The sequence below is a fragment of the Dendrobates tinctorius genome, unplaced genomic scaffold (genome assembly GCF_039654945.1).
Source record: "Dendrobates tinctorius isolate UK_male_01 unplaced genomic scaffold, ASM3965494v1 ptg000035l, whole genome shotgun sequence".
Taxonomy (NCBI): domain Eukaryota; kingdom Metazoa; phylum Chordata; class Amphibia; order Anura; family Dendrobatidae; genus Dendrobates; species Dendrobates tinctorius.
This window is the reverse complement of record NW_027361703.1, coordinates 27558447-27575580: the sequence shown is the minus strand read 5'-3', so window position 1 is coordinate 27575580 and position 17134 is coordinate 27558447. Positions and strand designations below refer to the sequence as shown.

The 17134-nt window shown below is 42.0% G+C and overlaps 1 protein-coding gene across 7 annotated transcripts in view; it reads left to right on the top strand.

The window, feature by feature from the left end:
• Positions 1 to 17134, top strand: part of ANKRD26 (ankyrin repeat domain containing 26) — a 202187-nt gene that overhangs the window by 142873 nt on the left and 42180 nt on the right. For 6 of the 7 annotated variants that reach the window (XM_073573365.1, XM_073573364.1, XM_073573360.1 and 3 more), the window contains 7 exons: positions 224 to 437; positions 3535 to 3718; positions 5304 to 5444; positions 11997 to 12962; positions 13474 to 13626; positions 13718 to 13893; positions 14128 to 14221. In XM_073573365.1, coding sequence (XP_073429466.1) covers positions 224 to 437; positions 3535 to 3718; positions 5304 to 5444; positions 11997 to 12962; positions 13474 to 13626; positions 13718 to 13893; positions 14128 to 14221 — 1928 coding nt within the window. The remainder of the gene's footprint in view (positions 1 to 223; positions 438 to 3534; positions 3719 to 5303; positions 5445 to 11996; positions 12963 to 13473; positions 13627 to 13717; positions 13894 to 14127; positions 14222 to 17134) is intronic. The other variant, XM_073573361.1, reaches the window with a different exon arrangement.

Below are 17134 nucleotides of genomic sequence, written 5' to 3'. Positions count from 1 at the left end.
AGAAGAAATTAAAGGGCCGGTGGTCATCAAAAGACAGCTGCCAGCCCAAGCACTGCGGTCCCCGAGAATCTGCCCGGGAGTCAAATAATGTGTCATCGCAGGCCGTAAATGACCCATGGGCCTGAGGTTCCCCCACCCCTGCTCTAAATAGTATATATAATCAATATGGTGCTACAATCTTGTTGGTCTTGGGTGAAGATAAGACTTTTTTTTTCTTTATCAGATTCATTGAAGTCTTTGAAAATCCAAAATATTATACATGAGTATGAACGATTGATAGAAAATGAAAAGGGACGACGTGCGCTTCTGTCACGAGAAGTAAAGAAATTGCGAAGAGAAAGAAAAGAAGTACAACAAATGATGGACGAAAACAGAGAGCTCAAGTTTTTGTTAGAACATCACAAAGTAAATTGGGAAAGTGATCTAAACAATTTAAGGTCAGATGATTGTCTTCATTCATCTTCTAAAACCGAGAACATTATTCCTTATTACTAGCATCTTTTATCAGTGGGGACCCGAATTTTAGTCAGCACAGGCAACATAACGCTACAGTGTATAAAAATTACCTGACCTAACCAAAGTGTAACCAGACACCACCGACATTTTGACTTTATTTTTCCTCTGTTAGGCTAGTTTCACACTTGCTTTTTTTGCAGCGCGTTTTTCCCGCAAAAAAACGCATTGAAAAAACGCATACAAAAGCATACAACTGCTGCGTTTTTTTCAAGCATTTTTATGAGCATGCATGAAAAAAACGCAGCGTTTTTATGCGTTTGTATGCGTTTTTAGTGCGTTTTTACCGCGTTTGCGTTTTTTTCCAACATTAGGTGGCCCCTCACACTAACCCAAACCATGACTTTACTAACCCTAACCCTGACCCTAACCCTAACCCTGACCCTAACCCTTAACCAAATCATACTTAACCCTAACCCAAACCCTAAACCCTAACTAACCCTAACCCTGACCCTAACCCTTAACCAAATCATACTTAACCCAAACCCTAAACCCTAACTAACCCTGACCCTAACCCTGACCCTAACCCTTAACCAAATCATACTTAACCCTAACCCAAACCCTAAACCCTAACTAACCCTGACCCTAACCCTAACCCTGACCCTAACCCTTAACCAAATCATACTTAACCCTAACCCAAACCCTAACTAACCCTAACCCTGACCCTAACCCTGACCCTAACCCTTAACCAAATCATACTTAACCCTAACCTAAACCCTAACTAACCCTGACCCTAACCCTTAACCAAATCATACTTAACCCTAACCCAAACCCTAACTAACCCTAACCCTGACCCTAACCCTGACCCTAACCCTTAACCAAACCATACTTAACCCTAACCCTGACCCTAACCCTTAACCAAACCATACTTAACCCTGACCCTAACCCTTAACAAAACCATACTTAACCCTAACCCTGACCCTAACCTTTAACCAAACCATACTTAACCCTGACCCAAACCCCAACCCTGACCCTAACCCTAAACCCCCTTAACTAACCCTAACTCTAACCCAAACCCCTAAATTCCATGGTTAACAAAAAAAACGCATGTGCAAAAAAACGCATACATGAGCATGCCAGTGCGCACATATGCGCATCCATAGGCTATAATGGCCATTTTTAGCGCAAAACGTGCGCATATGTGCGCATGCGCTTTTTTGCAGGGCCAAAAAATGCAACATGCTGCGTCTGGAAAATACAAACGCACACCCCAAAAAAACGCAGCACATGAAAATCGCATACATGCGCTTACAAGCGCGCAGGTATGCGCACCCATGTTAAATATAGGGGAAAAAACGCATGCGCCCATATGCGTTTTTTTCCAGCGCTAAAAAACGCAAATGTGAAACCAGCCTTAGGGTAGGTTTGGCATAAAAAAAAAAATTCCTCTGCTTAAAAGTGACTTTTCCATTTATAAGATTTAAAGAGCACTTCCAATAAAATTGTTGACCATGTCTACCAGTAGAACTGTAGACTAGACAATTAGGTAGTCCAGTCATCAAGACCACAGTATGACTTCACTAGTCACTCTTGTAAAGAGCTTTGGTGCTGAAGCTTTTGGCAATGCTTGATCACCAGACTTGTAGAGAAAGCAATAGGGTAGATGCCCATTCCTCTAGCAGATACAGATGACACCTCTAACGCCTCACCAGTGGTCAGTGCAATCCCCCAACATGTTCACCGTTGGGTCAAGCACCCTTCTCCTTAGCAAGCAGTCACTTTACACATTCCCGTTGTGCACCCTATGTAGTCACATACAAATAGCCTTTTACTGGCTGACATATGTAGGTTCCTGCATTAGTCTCTGCCAACAGACACCAAAGCAAGTGGAGCCCACCATTCTGTTTTCTTGACCATCACTATGTGCTTTTTCTATCTGGAATATGCAATCTTTAACTTCACCTATTAGGAATAATAAGATTTACTCAAGGGTGGATAAAAAAGTGCCACAAGATAAGAGTAGAATGTGCAGCATGAATGATGATACAATGATGATACAATGATAAAGTAATAAAAATAATAATAATAACAAATGGCAAAATTTTTTGTGAAAAAAATGCCTTTATTAAAATATATTGGCACAACAATTAAGTGCATTAAAATTATATATATATATATATATATATATATATATTCATAAAAAAGAAAAAATAATAATAATAAAATATAAAACCACATATGCGGTATACTTATGTATATTGGAAAACCCGTTCCATAACAAGAAAGGCTTAATTAATAATACAGGTAAAAAAGTGCATAATTATAGTGACACAGAAAAATAAATATACATTAATAGATGTGCCAAAAGTGCAGCTGTGCAAATAAGTAAAAAACGCCCTAAGGCGTGTGCTATTAAACCAAAAAAATACCTGTAAGCCAATGACCGCAATGTGGATAATATAATGACGCGCCCCGACGCGCGTTTCGGAAATAAAATCTCCTTCGTCAATTAATGCACTTAATTGTTGTGCCAATATATTTTAATAAAGGCATTTTTTTCACAAAAAATTTTGCCATTTGTTATTATTATTATTTTTATTACTTTATCATTGTATCATCATTGTATCATCATTCATGCTGCACATTCTACTCTTATCTTGTGGCACTTTTTTATCCACCCTTGAGTAAATCTTTTTATACACACCGGATGGTCTGCCATCCTTTTCTTGGGAGATTGGTTCAATCACACTTTTTTATATATTTATATCTTTATTTATATTAATGTGATTATTACACTTTATATTAGTATTTTGTGTGTTTGTATTTTTTCTCCTTGTCTATTCTCCTATTAGGAATAATGAAGTTTCATGCTGTCAGTAACCTATATAGCTCACATTTATCCTGAATTGTTAGTAACTAGCAACCGAGTGCATGAAATGCAGGGAGCAAAATGCATTTATGTGGGCCAATTTTTGTCTTTTCACCCTAGCGTCAGAGTTTTCTTCAGCCTTTTGGAGGGTTTTGTTTGTTACATGTTAGAAAGCATGACCTAAAGTTCCAGTACCTTGTGTTTTGTATTAGACTTACTCTTAAACAAGAGGAAGAAAAACGGAAGAGTACAGAAATGCTGTTTGATAAAACCAAAGAGCAGCTAAGAAAGAAGGAGGACCTGTGCTGCAAAGAAATGGAGGAAAAGCAACATCTTGAATTAACCTTAAGAAATGTAGAACTTGAAATGAGGAGCCTGAAGAATAACATGAAGCAGGTATAATACATAAGGAGTGCTGTATTTTTGTTGTTTTTTGTCATCTTGAACTCCCATGCCAAATAATGTTTCCTTGTTTTTTTTATTTTTTTAAAAAACTTTCTGAATTTGAAGGTGAAAAAGTCAGAACTTTATATCACTGTCCGAAAAAGGGCAGCAAAAGCTGGAGCGAGGTGGAGGCATTTTTGAAGCTTAGAAGAAAAGGTTATTAAGGAAATGAGTGAACTGCAGTACTAAGACAAGGTCTAAAACTCTGGGCTATTCAGTTTGAAAAAACGACGACTTAAGCTGGAGTCACACATAGCGACTTACCAGCGATACCGACACCGATATCAAGGTGTCAGGATCGCTGGTAAGTCGCTATGTGATCGCTGGTGAGCTGTCAAACAGACAGCTTCACCAGCGATCAGCACAGCGATGCCGAGTGCCCGGCATCGCTTGCCATCGCTGTAAAAAATAGAATTAAAATAAAAAATATTGTTATTCTCACCTTCCGACGTCCCACGCAGCCATCCTCTCTCCACGCTCCGGTCCCAGTGCTCCTTTGCAAGAATGACCGCGAGACGTCACGGTCTCGCGGGAGCGCGAAGTCTCGCGGTCATTCGTGCAAAGGATCACTGGGAACAGAGCGTGGAGAGAGGCGGGATGGCTGCGTGGGACGTCGGAAGGTGAGAATAACAATATTTTTTATTTTGATTCTATTTTTTACAGCTGATCGCTGGTCTCCCGCCTGTCACACGCAGCGATGCGTGCTGGCCAGCGGGAGACCAGCAACCAAAAATATGTCCAGAGGTTTCTTGCAGTGATCAGCGATACCGGCAGGGGGGCCGCTCGCTGATCGCTGTCACACACAGCGATCTCGCTGGTGAGATCGCTGTTACGTCACAAAAGTTGTGACTCAGCAGCGATCTCGCTAGCGAGATTGCTATGTGTGACTCCCGCTTTAGAGGCGATCTTATCTACATTAGTGCTGAGCCGGCTGTCAGTCGGTGCCGGGATCGTGGTTACTGCTGCTACTCTCTATGCATTAAACAATAACTGAAGCCTCGCCTCTTTAACTAAAAGCCGGGGGCTGCCAGGAGGAATTTAGTTAATTTGTTCCCAGTAGCCAGGCTTTTAGTGCGGAGCCTGCATGCTTTTAGGACACTATTGACCTCCAGATTAACCCTATATCTGCAGGTTAATAGCTTTTTGGGACATGACTGGTTCCCTTTAACATCCATGTAGAATAGATGATTTTTAAGTTTCTGTTATGTACCACAAGTCTGTGTAGGGGTGGACCATGTGACTGCTCTTCTGCACATTGTCAAAAGTATATTATCTTGTATATTGTCTGACAACATAACTGCACATATTGAACTGATTTCAATCCAAGCTGCTTGAATGAGATCTTGCATCTTATACCTCTGGGTATTTGCGGTGGGTATTTACTGCATAGAAGTAGTGTGGCCTTCATGGCAGACTTGGAAGAGATTATGTAGATAACAAGGCTCTTAATAACCATTATTTTTCATGTGATGAAACTTGTGACATTACGTACCCACTATAGATGTATTGTGCAGTTACCTTTCTTTATATTTTTAAGGTTGAAGAAGAACGGAATGAAGCTCAGCGGTTACATGCACAGGAACTAAATGCCAGGGTACTTAATGAAGGTGCTTTAAATAATTTAAAGAAAAAGCATGAAGCGGAAGAAGCCAAAAAACTAAAGATTAAACAGGATGAGGTACTTTAACAACTTAATCATCCAGCATTTTATAAAAATAAACATTTTTTATTTCTGTAAATTCACTTTACGCTGATTGCAACACATTTAGGATGACAAAGAGTAATCTGTAATCATTTCTTTATATTTCGAGGCATTATCTGGGATGTTTAAAAATAGGGAAAAAAATGTTAGAATATTCTTAACATTCAAAGTCTTCCCACAGTAATGATGTAACATTGTGTGACTTCATTCACCAATAGCTCCCGTAGTATAGTGTATAATTATGTCATTATGGATGAAATGTCTCTGTGCCCTAGATCTGATGCATAACTGTGCCAAATTATGTCCAGAGAATTCTGGATAAAGGTTTGTGGCCGCATCATAGAAATGATATACAGTGGGGGAAATAAGTATTTGATCCCTTGCTGATTTTGTAAGTTTGCCCACTGACAAAGACATGAACAGTCTATAAATTTAAGGGTAGGCTAATTTTAACATTGAGAGATAGAATATCAAAAATAAAATCAGAAAATCACACTGTATAAATTATATAAATTTATTTGCATTTTGCAGTGTGAAATAAGTATTTGATCCCTCTGGCAAACAAGACTTAATACTTGGTGGCAAAACCCTTGTTGGCAAGCACAGCAGTTAGACTTTTTTTTGTAGTTGATGATAAGGTTTGTGCACATGTCAGGAGGAATTTTGTTCCATCAAAATTACTACATCATTAAGATTTTGAGGCTGTTGCTTGGCAACTCGGCGCTTCAACTCCCTCCATAAGTTTTCTATGGGATTAAGGTCTGGAGACTGGCTAGGCCACTCCATGACCTTTAATGTGCTTCTTTCTGAGTCACTCCTTTGTTGCCTTGGCTTTTTGTTTGGGGTCATAGTCTTGCTGGAAGACCCAGCCATGACCAAAACTTAATGTCCTGGCGAAGGGAAAGAGGTTGTCATTTAGGATTTTACGGAACATGGCTCCATCCATTTTCCAATTGATGCGGTAAAGTAGTCCTGTGCCTTTAGCAGAGAAACACCCCCAAAACATAATGTTTCCACCTCCATGCTTGACAGTGGGGACGGTCTCTTTTGTCTCGTGACCACAGCACCTTTTCCGTAATCACTCACAGAATCATCCAGGTGTTCATTGACAAACTTCAGGCGGGCCTGTCCATGTTCCTTCTAGAGCAGGGGGACCTTGCGCGCACTGCAGGATTTTAAACCTTTACGGTGTAATGTGTTACCAATGGTTTTCTTGGCGACTGTGGTCCCAACTGCCTTGAGATCACTAACAAGTTCCCCATGTGTAGTTTTAGGCTAATCTCTAACCTTCCTCATGATCAAGGATACCCCACAAGGTGAGATTTTGCATGGTGCACCAGATCAATGTCGATTGACAGTCATTTTGTATTTCTTCCATTTTCTTACTATTGCACCAACAGTTGTCTCCTTCTTACCCAGTTGTCTCCTTCTCACCCAGCGTCTTACTTATGGTTTTGAAGCCCATTGCAGCTTTGTGCAGGTCTATGAACTTGTCCCTGACATCCTTATAAGGCTCTTTGGTCTTGCGCATGTTGTAGAGATTCAAGTCTGACTGAATAATTGAGTCTGTGGACAGGAGTCTTTTTATAAAGGTGACTGTGTAAGACAGCTGTCTTTAACCCCTTTCTGTCATGTGATGTACTATCCCGTCCATGTGCCCTGGGACTTAATTCCCAGGGACGGTATAGTACGTCACAGCGATCAGCGGCGCCCACGTGGTGAGCGCCGCTGATTGCGGCCAGGTGTCAGCTGATTATCACAGCTGACACCCGGCACAATGTGTCAGGGGCGGTCACGGACCGCCCCCGACTCGTTAACCCCTTGCACACCGCGATCAAACGCGATCGCGGTGTACCGGGGGTTAAAGGGAAGCATCAGCAGGGAGGGGGCTCCCTCCGTGCTTCCCTGAGCCCCCCACAGCAGCGCAGTGTGCAGCGCTGCTGCGGGGGGCTCCATCCCTGCAGGTCCCCGAATCCAAGATGGCGACGGGGACCTTCGGGGGCCTGCAGGGAGCTGGCTTCCTCATGCCTGCAAAGCGCAGGCAAGTTGGAAGCCTTGTGCAGTGCCTGTGACAGATCGCTGATCTGTCACAGTGATCTGTGATGTGACAGATCAGCGATCTGTCACAGGACAGTGATGTCCCACCTGGGACAATGTAATAAAGTTAAAAAAAAAAAAAAAATGTAAAAGTAATTTTTTAAAAATCGCTAAATAAATTAAAAAAAAAAAAAAAATATTCCCTAATAAATTCATTTTTTTGGAAATAAAAAAAAAACAATAAAAGTACACATATTTGGTATCGCCGCGTCCGTAACGACCCGCCCTATAAAACTGTCCCATTAGTTAACTCCTTTAGTGAACCCCTTAAAAAATAAAAATAAAAAACGAAGCAAAAAATGATTTATTATCATACCGCCGAACAAAAAGTGCAATAACGCGTGATCAAAAAGACGCATATAAATATGCATGGTACCGCTGAAAACGTCATCTTATCCCGCAAAAAACGAGCCACCATACAGCGTCATCAGTGAAAAAATAAAAAAGTTATAGCTCGCAGAATAAAGCGATGCAAAAATAATTATTTTTTATATAAAATGGTTTTCATTGCATAAGGCCCTGTGCAGATTCTGTGCAGTTCTGCAGCAGATTTGGCCCTGCAGAACTGCAGCAGAACTGCACGTGATGTACAGTACCATTTAAGGCTATGTAAAACAAAAAACGCTGTGCACATGCTGCAGATTTTTCTGCGCAGATTTGGTGCGGAATAAAAGAAGCAGCATGTCGCTTCTTTTGTGCGTTTTTTCTGCAGTTTTCCACCTGCTCCATTTTAGAAATCTGCAGGTGAAAACTGCAGGGGAAATCCGCACAAAAACTGCACTAAAACTGCAGGTCATTTTACCTGCAGATTTAGCAAAATCTGTGCGGAAAATTCCACAGCAGAATCCGCACCGTGTGCACATAGCCTAAAAGCGCCAAAACATAAAAAACGACCTAAATGAGGTATCGCTGTAACCTTACTGACCCGACGAATAAAAGGGCTTTATCAATTTTACCGCACGCGGAACGGTGTAAACGCACCCCCCAAAAGAAATTCATGAAACGCTGGTTTTTGTTCATTCTGCGTCCCAAAAATCGGAATAAAAAGCGATCAAAAGATGTCACGTGCCCGAACATGATACCAATAAAAGCGTCAATTCGTCCCGCAAAAAATAAGACCTCACATGACTCAGTGGGTCAAAATATGGAAAAATTATAGCTCTCAATATGTGGTGATGCAAAAACTATTTTTACAGTAATAAGCGTCTTTTAGCGTGTGACAGCTGCCAAATATAAAAACCGCCAAAAATAGTAAATCAAACCCCCCGTTATCACCCCCATAGTTGGGGAAAAATAATAAAATGAAAAAAATTATTTATTTCCATTTTCCCGTTAGGGTTAGGGCTAGGGTTAGGGCTGAGATTAGGGATAGGGGTGTGTTGGGGTTAGGGTTGGAGTTAGAATTGGGGGGTGTCCACTGTTTGGGCACATCAGGTGCTCTCCAAATGCAACATGGCTTCTGATCTCAATTCCAGCCAATTCTGCGTTGAAAAAGTCAAATGGTGCTCCTTCCCTTCCAAGCTCTGCCATGCGCCCAAACAGTGTTTTACCCCCACATATAGGGTATCAGCGTACTCAGGACAAATTGCAAAACAACTTTTGGGGTCCAATTTCTCCTGTTACCCTTAGGAAAATAAAAAATTGGGGGCAAAAATATCATTTTTGTGGAAAAAAAATGATTTTTTTTATTTTCACGCCCGGACGTTATAAACTTCTGTGAAGCACTTGAGGGTTCAAAGTGCTCACCACACATCTAGATAAGTTCCGTGGGGGGGTCTAGTTTCCAAAATGGGGTCACTTGTGGGGAGTTTCAATAGTTTAGGTACTCAGAGGCTCTCCAAACGCACATGACACCCGCAGAACATTCCATCAAAGTCTGCATTCCAAAACGTCACTACTTCCCTTCCGAGCCCTGACGTGTGCCCATACAGTAGTTTTCTCCCACATATGAGGTATCCGCGTACTCAGGACAAATTGGACAACAACTTTTGGGGTCCAATTTCTCCTGGCACCCTTGGGAAAATAAAAAACTTGGGGACTAAATTATCATGTTTGTGGAAAAAATACGATTTTTTTATTTTCATGCCCGGGCATTATAAACTTCTGTGAAGCCCTTGGGGGTTCAAAGTGCTCACCACACATCTAGATAAGTTCCTTAGGGGGTCTAGTTTCCAAAGTGGGGCCACTTGTGGGGGGTTTCCACTGTTTAGGTACATCAGGGGCTCTCCAAAAGCAACATGACACCCGCAGACCATTCCAACAAAGTCTGCATTCCAAAATGTCACTACTTCCCTTCCGAGCCCCGACGTGTGCCATACAGTAGTTTTCTCCCACATATGGGGTATTAGCATACTCAGGACAAATTGGACAACAACTTTTTGTGTCCAATTTCTCCTGGTACCCTTGGGAAAATAAAAAAATTGGTGACTAAAAGATCATGTTTGTGGAAAAAATACGACTTTTTTATTTTCACGCCCGGGCTTTATAAACTTCTGTGAAGCACTGGGGGGTTCAAAGTTCTCACAACACATCTAGATTAGTTCCTTGGGGGGTCTAGTTTCCAAAATGGTGTAATTTGTGGGAGGGTTTCACTGTTTTGGTACATCAGGGACTTTCCAAACGTGACATGGTGTCCGATCTCAATTTCCGCCAAAAAAGTCAAATGGCGCTGCTTCCCTTCTGAGCTTTGCCATGCGCCCAAATAGTCATTTACACCCACATATGGGGTATCAACGTACTCAGGACAAATTGCACAATAACTTTTAGGGTCCTGTTACCCTTGGGAAAATAAAAATTGGGGGTGAAAAGATCATTTTTGTGGAAAAAATATGATTTTTTTATTGTACCGCTGTACGTTATAAACTTCTGTGAAGCCCTTGTTGGTTCAAAGTTCTCACCACATATCTAGATAAGTTCCTTGGGGGATCTAGTTTCCAAAATGGGGTCACTTGTGGGGGTTTTCCACTGTTTAGGTACATCAGGGGCTCTCCAAACGTGACATGGCGTCCGATCTGAATTCTAGCCAATTTTGCATTGAAAAAGTCAAACGACTCTCCTTCCCTTCTGAGCTCTGCCATGCGCCGAAACAGTGGTTCCCCCCCACATATCAGGTATCAGCGTACTCAGCAGAAACTGTACAATAACTTTTGCAGTCCATCTTCTCCTGTTACCCTTGGTAAAATAAAAAAAATTGAACCTTAAGTATTTTTTTTTGTGAACAAAAAGTTAAATGTTAATTTTTTTTAAAAAATATTCAAAAAATTCCTGTGAAGCAACTGAAGGGTTAACAAACTTCTTGAATGTGGTTTTGAGCACCTTAAGGGGTGCAGTTTTTAGAATGGTGTCACTTTTGGGTACTTTCTATCATATAGACCCCTCAAAGTGGCTTCAAATGTGATGTGATCCGTAAAAATAAAATGGTGTTGCAAAAATGAGAAATCGCTGGTCAACTTTTAACCCTCATAACTTCCTAAGAAAAAAAAATTTGGGTTCCAAAATTGTGCTGATGTAAAGTAAACATGTGGGAAATGTTACTTATTAAGTTTTTTGTGTGCCGTATCTCTGTGATTTAAGGGCATAAAAATTCAAAGTTGGAAAATTGCGAAATGTTCGCCAAATTTCCGTTTTTTTCACAAATAAACGCAAGTTATATGAATGAAATTTTACCACTAACATGAAGTACAATATGTCACGAGAAAACAATGTCAGAATCACTGGGATCCATGGAAGCATTTCAGAGTTATTACCTCATAAAGGGACAGTGGTCAGAATTGTAAAAATTGGCCCGGTCATGAACGTGCAAACCACCCTTGGGGGTTAAGGGGTTAATGGAGGTAACGAGTTGATTAGGAGCGTCTAACTGGTTTGTAGGAGCCAGAACTCTTAATGGTTGGTAGGGGATGAAATACGGTACTTATTTCTCACTGCAAAATGCAAATAAATTATATAAATTGAAAAGAGATGTTGACACAAAGAATAAAGAAAATGAAAATCCGTGTATTCATATAGTTTGCTAATCAATTTTTCTTAATCATATGTTTTTCTTCTAGAGTATTAACCTTCTAATAGTGCCAAACTTTACTACTGCCCTTTTTCCTTGCTGAATTTGCAGAAATATTTTTTTAGGAATATTCCTTTAGAAGATGCCTTCTATAGTCTGCCAGAATGCACACTCCGTGTCCGTCGTTCATGTGGCTTTGTACGTTCCCATAACCTGGCTTTTATGCCTTGTTTACAAATGTGGTTCTACTTTATTCCCCATATTATGCAAAAACTTAAAATAAATGGATCCACAATTACATGTTATATTAGATGTAAGTTACAACCAGATACAAAAAAGAAATTGTTTTATATACATCAGCAGAAGTGTCATTTTTCTATGCAGCCCGATTACAGTAGACTGATAGAACTGTATCCTTTTCCTTTTGTCAGCAGATACTCAGCCAGTGTGCTGAAACAAATGAAAAGGATTTAACCATGAGAAACATAACATTACAAGAAGAAGTGAGCACTCTTAAGGAAGAAATGGAAAATATGCGTTCCCATTATCAAGAAGAGGAGAGCAAATGTATGGACGAGAATGAAATGTTAAAAGAAAAAATTGAAGATCTACGAAAAGATCTAAAAATGAATGAGGAAACCTTAACCCAGACTGTGATTCAGTACAATGGACAGCTCAATGCCCTGAAGACCGACACTGCCATGATGTGCTCTAAAATAGAACATGAGAAACAGAGCAAAGAAAGACTGGAGACGGAACTGGATTCAGTTCGTTCTCGTCTAAATTCCACTATCCAGGATCTTGAAAGAACTCAAACTTTAAAAACAGAAACTGATCGCACGCTACAACGAGAGCGTGATGAGTGGTTGCGCTCTAAAGACAAATTAACTCACGACTTGTCCAATTTGCGTGAAAGTCACGGAGACTTGTCCCAGCAGCTTAGCAGAGCTGAGTCCAAGTTAAATGGTTTGGAAAATGAGCTTCACAGAACAGGACTATCTCTCCAAGATAAAACCCTTCATTTAGATAATGCACAAAGGGATTTGACACAAGCCCATTCCAAAATAAAAGACCTTGAACAAGTCCTCCAGGCGGAAAAAGACCACAACAACAAAAACTGTGTGAAGCAAGAGTCCATGCAGGAGAGATTGGCCCAGATTACTAGTGAGAACATGCAGCTTCGTCAGCAGCTAGAGGATGTACAGAATAAGGGCATCATCAAGGAAAAGACAGTGGGTGACGTTCAAATCCGTTTTACTGAGTTACTCGCTGAGATGCGGGCGGACAAGGAAAGGCAAGTTCAGATCGTTGAGGAGAGAAACAAGGATTTGATCGCGAAGTCAAATGAGCTGCGGGAACAACTTTATAAGCTTGAAACTGAGAAAGTGGATCGGGAGGTAAGTCCTTCCATCTGTGATGGAAAATTATGTCGGGTATGAGATCAGAAAAGGTCTGCTCTTTCCAAAATCCGCGGCACTCTTGCCCATCTGGTGATTATGGTACCGCAGTGTGCCATACCTGGTACAGTCTATGAACAATAGTGGACCTGGTTTTGTAAAAGGGGAACCTTTATGGCATAGCCACATGATAAATGTATAGTAGATGTGGGACCGATCAATGTGATCCGCATAAATCTTGAGAATTGGACCCAATGAAGCAATGCCTTAAGTTTGAGAAGAAGGCCAGAATTTTCCTACGAATTAATTTGAATTCCCATCACTTCTCCTCATGACATTCTAGGGCCTCGTTCTTGACATAGTTTCAGTCCCATTTTGTATTTGTAGCGTCTCCTGTGAATGCCATCCAAGTATGGGATAGAAATATCCCTGTAATCTATATGACCCCATGACTGCAGTGAACCAGGTGGCCTGCGTGTAATGTATCAGCTCACAATTGCTTCCCTCCTAGAGCGCTATAAGGCAACTTCAGCAGGAACTTGCTGATGCTCTAAAGAAGTTGTCCATGTCAGAAGCCTCTCTTGAAGTCATAACACGTTATCGAAATGACCTTGAGGAGGAGAAGCAACAGCTTCAAAAAGAACTAGAAAAGTTCAGAACCAAGGTATGGAACAAGGGTTTTCAATTTGAAGAATTGTTTTACTTTTATTTCTGTACTTTTATTTGCTCTACTTTGTATGTTTTGTTTTTTATAGCTGCAAGATCTTGAGGACCAGTTTGTTCAGTCAGAAAGACGTAACCATCAGCTGAAGAATGCATTAGATGATAAAGAGCGAGAAATGATTGCTGCATTTCAGAAAGTTCAAGAATTTTCTGCTGCAGCTGCTGGGGCTGAAAAAGTGGTTAAACAGCTAGAAGAGCATGTTCAAAAGTAAGATTAAGTCAGATGTAGTAAGTTACATCGAGCAAATATTTTTTTTTGTAAAATTCTGTATTACATGGTGGCTTGTGTCCTCGGAGGGGTGTGACACTATTTTAGATCTTAGAGTGAGGTAACATACCCTCTAATAGGCATTTGGACAGGGGTTGTCTTCATGAGAAAAGCCTCTAGACGTAGTCAGTTGGTTTTTACTAATATTGAATTAGTAAACTTTTTTTTTTTCAGACTTGAAATTGAAAATGCCAGAATAGAAGCAACCGCTAAACAACAAGCAGGGCAAATTGAAAGCCTTCAGAAAGAGCTACATGAATCAGTTTCAGTAAGTTCTCCATATCTATTCTCTTAAGAACAAAATCATCACTTGATTTGCAGTTTTGTGTACACAATCAGTTGGGGGGGGTTTACAGTACTCATGAATATGGAGGACTACATGGCAGCAGGTTCACCGGTCCTCCATCTCCTGCTGATAAACAGTGATTTTATTAAAACTCCACGAAGCAGCCCAGTAAGTGACATATCACTGGGGTCTATGCCCCTATATTATGCTGCTCTCAGAAGGCAAAAACCTGGTGATACACTTTAATTACAGTGACCTCGTGCTTCCAACATAATATAATTCTTCAATCAGTCAACCGCTATAGAATTCTAAAGTAATGTTACCTATTTTTTTTTAGGGAGAAAGTGTTATTCTTTTTCTTCTTTCCCTAAATATGTTTGTGAGTGGTTTGTATTATATAGATGCGCATGCGTGTGTGTGTAATATATGTGTGTGTGTGTGAAAAAAGGGAAAAAGCAGCACAAAAAATGAACAAACAATGCGGGTGCAAGCCTTCCAGGCATATACCAAACCTCAAAAATAGTCCTCAAGATGAAAGCAGCACACCAAAAGAATTCCAGTCAAAGTGCTATTTATTAGCCCATCTGGCTAGTTGCCCATACAGCGACGTTTCGGTCCTGGGAGTTGTGGACCTTTCTCAAGCAGTGTAACAATGCAAAGTGAGTGCTATTTAAAGCTCACCAATCATACAGGTATTTACAAACAATTAGATAATGTACATTGTGCAATACATAGTTCTACAAAACATGAATAACAATCAAAAAATGCATTTATAGTGCAATGTGCAAAAGTGCCTCAATCGGTGAAAAGATATTAATCTCCCCTTAAACACCATTAATATCTAGTAATGTCCTATAATTTCAAATCAGCGGCAGCTGTATTAGTATATGAATGAGCATGACTCACCCCATAGCAACCATTGTACTCGCACCACGTATCGGCGTCTCACACTGCGCAATGCGCAGGACTGGAAATCCAGCATGTAAGCATCACATTAATCCCACTCATGCGCACTAGCACACTATCAGTGTCGGCGCCATCTTTAATGGGGGAAAGAAATCCAGCGCAAGTCTGTGTGCATCTATTGTTTGATAAAGAATAACGTCATCTGACATAATTCAGATATATAGGCGCTCCAATAATAGCGCAACAAATCAAAATAAATTCAATAAAGAAAATAATAAAAAGATGAATGCAATGCCATTTTTTTAGCTTATAGCAAAAGGGACTCGCGGTAAGAGGATTCATCCATGTAGGTAATAGGGACACCTCCCATTAGCTGGAATAAGTAACCTACACCTAAATTGGGGAAGAGAAGTGGTGAACCTCGCTAAAGGCCCCACACTCCACCTCTCCCAAAAAAATGGATATTTTGTTCCAAGAAATCGTTAGTTCAAATCCCAATATAGGCACATTCACCACAAAAGAAAAAGTAAATAAAAAAAATACATAAAAATGATCATAGAAATAACAAAAGAAAATTTTAAACCAGATTTCTCGTTCGCCTTATTGGGGGACACAGAGACCATGGGTGTACGCTGCTGCCACTAGGAGGCTGACACTATGCACAAAAAAAGGGTTAGCTCCTCCTCCGCAGTGTACACCCCACCGACCGGCAGGAAATTCCTCAGTTTAGCTTAGTGTCAGTAGGAGGTGGACACAGGTCTTTCATTAGACCCATATCTACCTCGATGTGCGTCGTTCCTTTTCAGGTTTCCGGAGGGATACAGTGTGAATGGTCACTACTGTACTCCCACAAGAGACTATGAGTACAGCGTGTACTGCCACCCCGTATCCTCATAGCTCTCAGTGGCGGGACCACAGCTTAGCACGGGTGCGTGCCAGCGATCAGGAGAGTCCTCGCCCCCCGCCTCCCACCCACTCGCCTACCAGAGCCTGTCGGTCGGATGAGGCGCGGATACCACAAAGACGCAGACAGCGTGGGATATATCAGGTACCTTTATTGCAAACGGAGGTGAGTATGCAGTCCAAGACGCAGCCCCCTGGCGGTTTCAGGATTCTTGGGAGCGGTCGCCGAGGGAGTACTGTGGAGTCTCTGCGCCGCCCGCGCCTCCCGGCGGCCGCCGCATTCGTACGGGCCCCGGCTGTTGCGCGGGCCTTGTTCTATGCTTCTCCACCTCCTTCTTTCTTCGGCTTTCGGCAGGGGATCCAGGTGATAGGTAGGGAGGTGGCCGCGGCGACGCTGCGAGACCCCCGCGCTGACAGGCGGCCGTCGCCATTAATTTAGTCCCCGGCTTCATTTCGGGCCTTCTCTGACGTCGCGGCCACGCCCCCCCGCTCTCTCTCTCATAGGCGGGCTTCTCTCCCGCCCGTTCTAGGACCACCCACCGCCTCTCAGAGCCTGCGGTGGGCAGCGGGCGGTACCCTCTTTGCCTCAGCAGCTAGCTCCGCCCATCTTCTTCGTTTGAAGGCGCGCGTTTATCCTGGTTCCCTCAGGCTGCCGCCATTTTATCACCATGTCAGCCGGACACAGAGGGATTCCACGTTCTCCTCTGCTGGGGCCCTGCATCTTCAGACGAGCCGTGTATCAGCACCTTTGTGGACACCGCATCGTGAGTAGCTCTGCAACTGCAGACTGACACCCTTCTCTGCCTTCTGTCCCCCAACCTTCCAGCATTTCCGCAGGTTTCTTCTTTTCTCCTTCATTATCCTATCTCTAAGGCTGAGCGTGGCCGTCCGCCTGCCCCCACCCCTCTGCCTGGACTGCAGCAATCCCATTCAGCATGACTCCGTCCAGGAGCCACCTATTGCGCCACGTGAAAGCGAACCCCCCATTCCTGGTTGGGCCTCGTCTCTTTCACAATCTGTGGCAGGCCTCACCAGGGTGTCTCAGTCCATAGTAGCCGTCCTTGATAAGTTGCCCCTGGACAATTC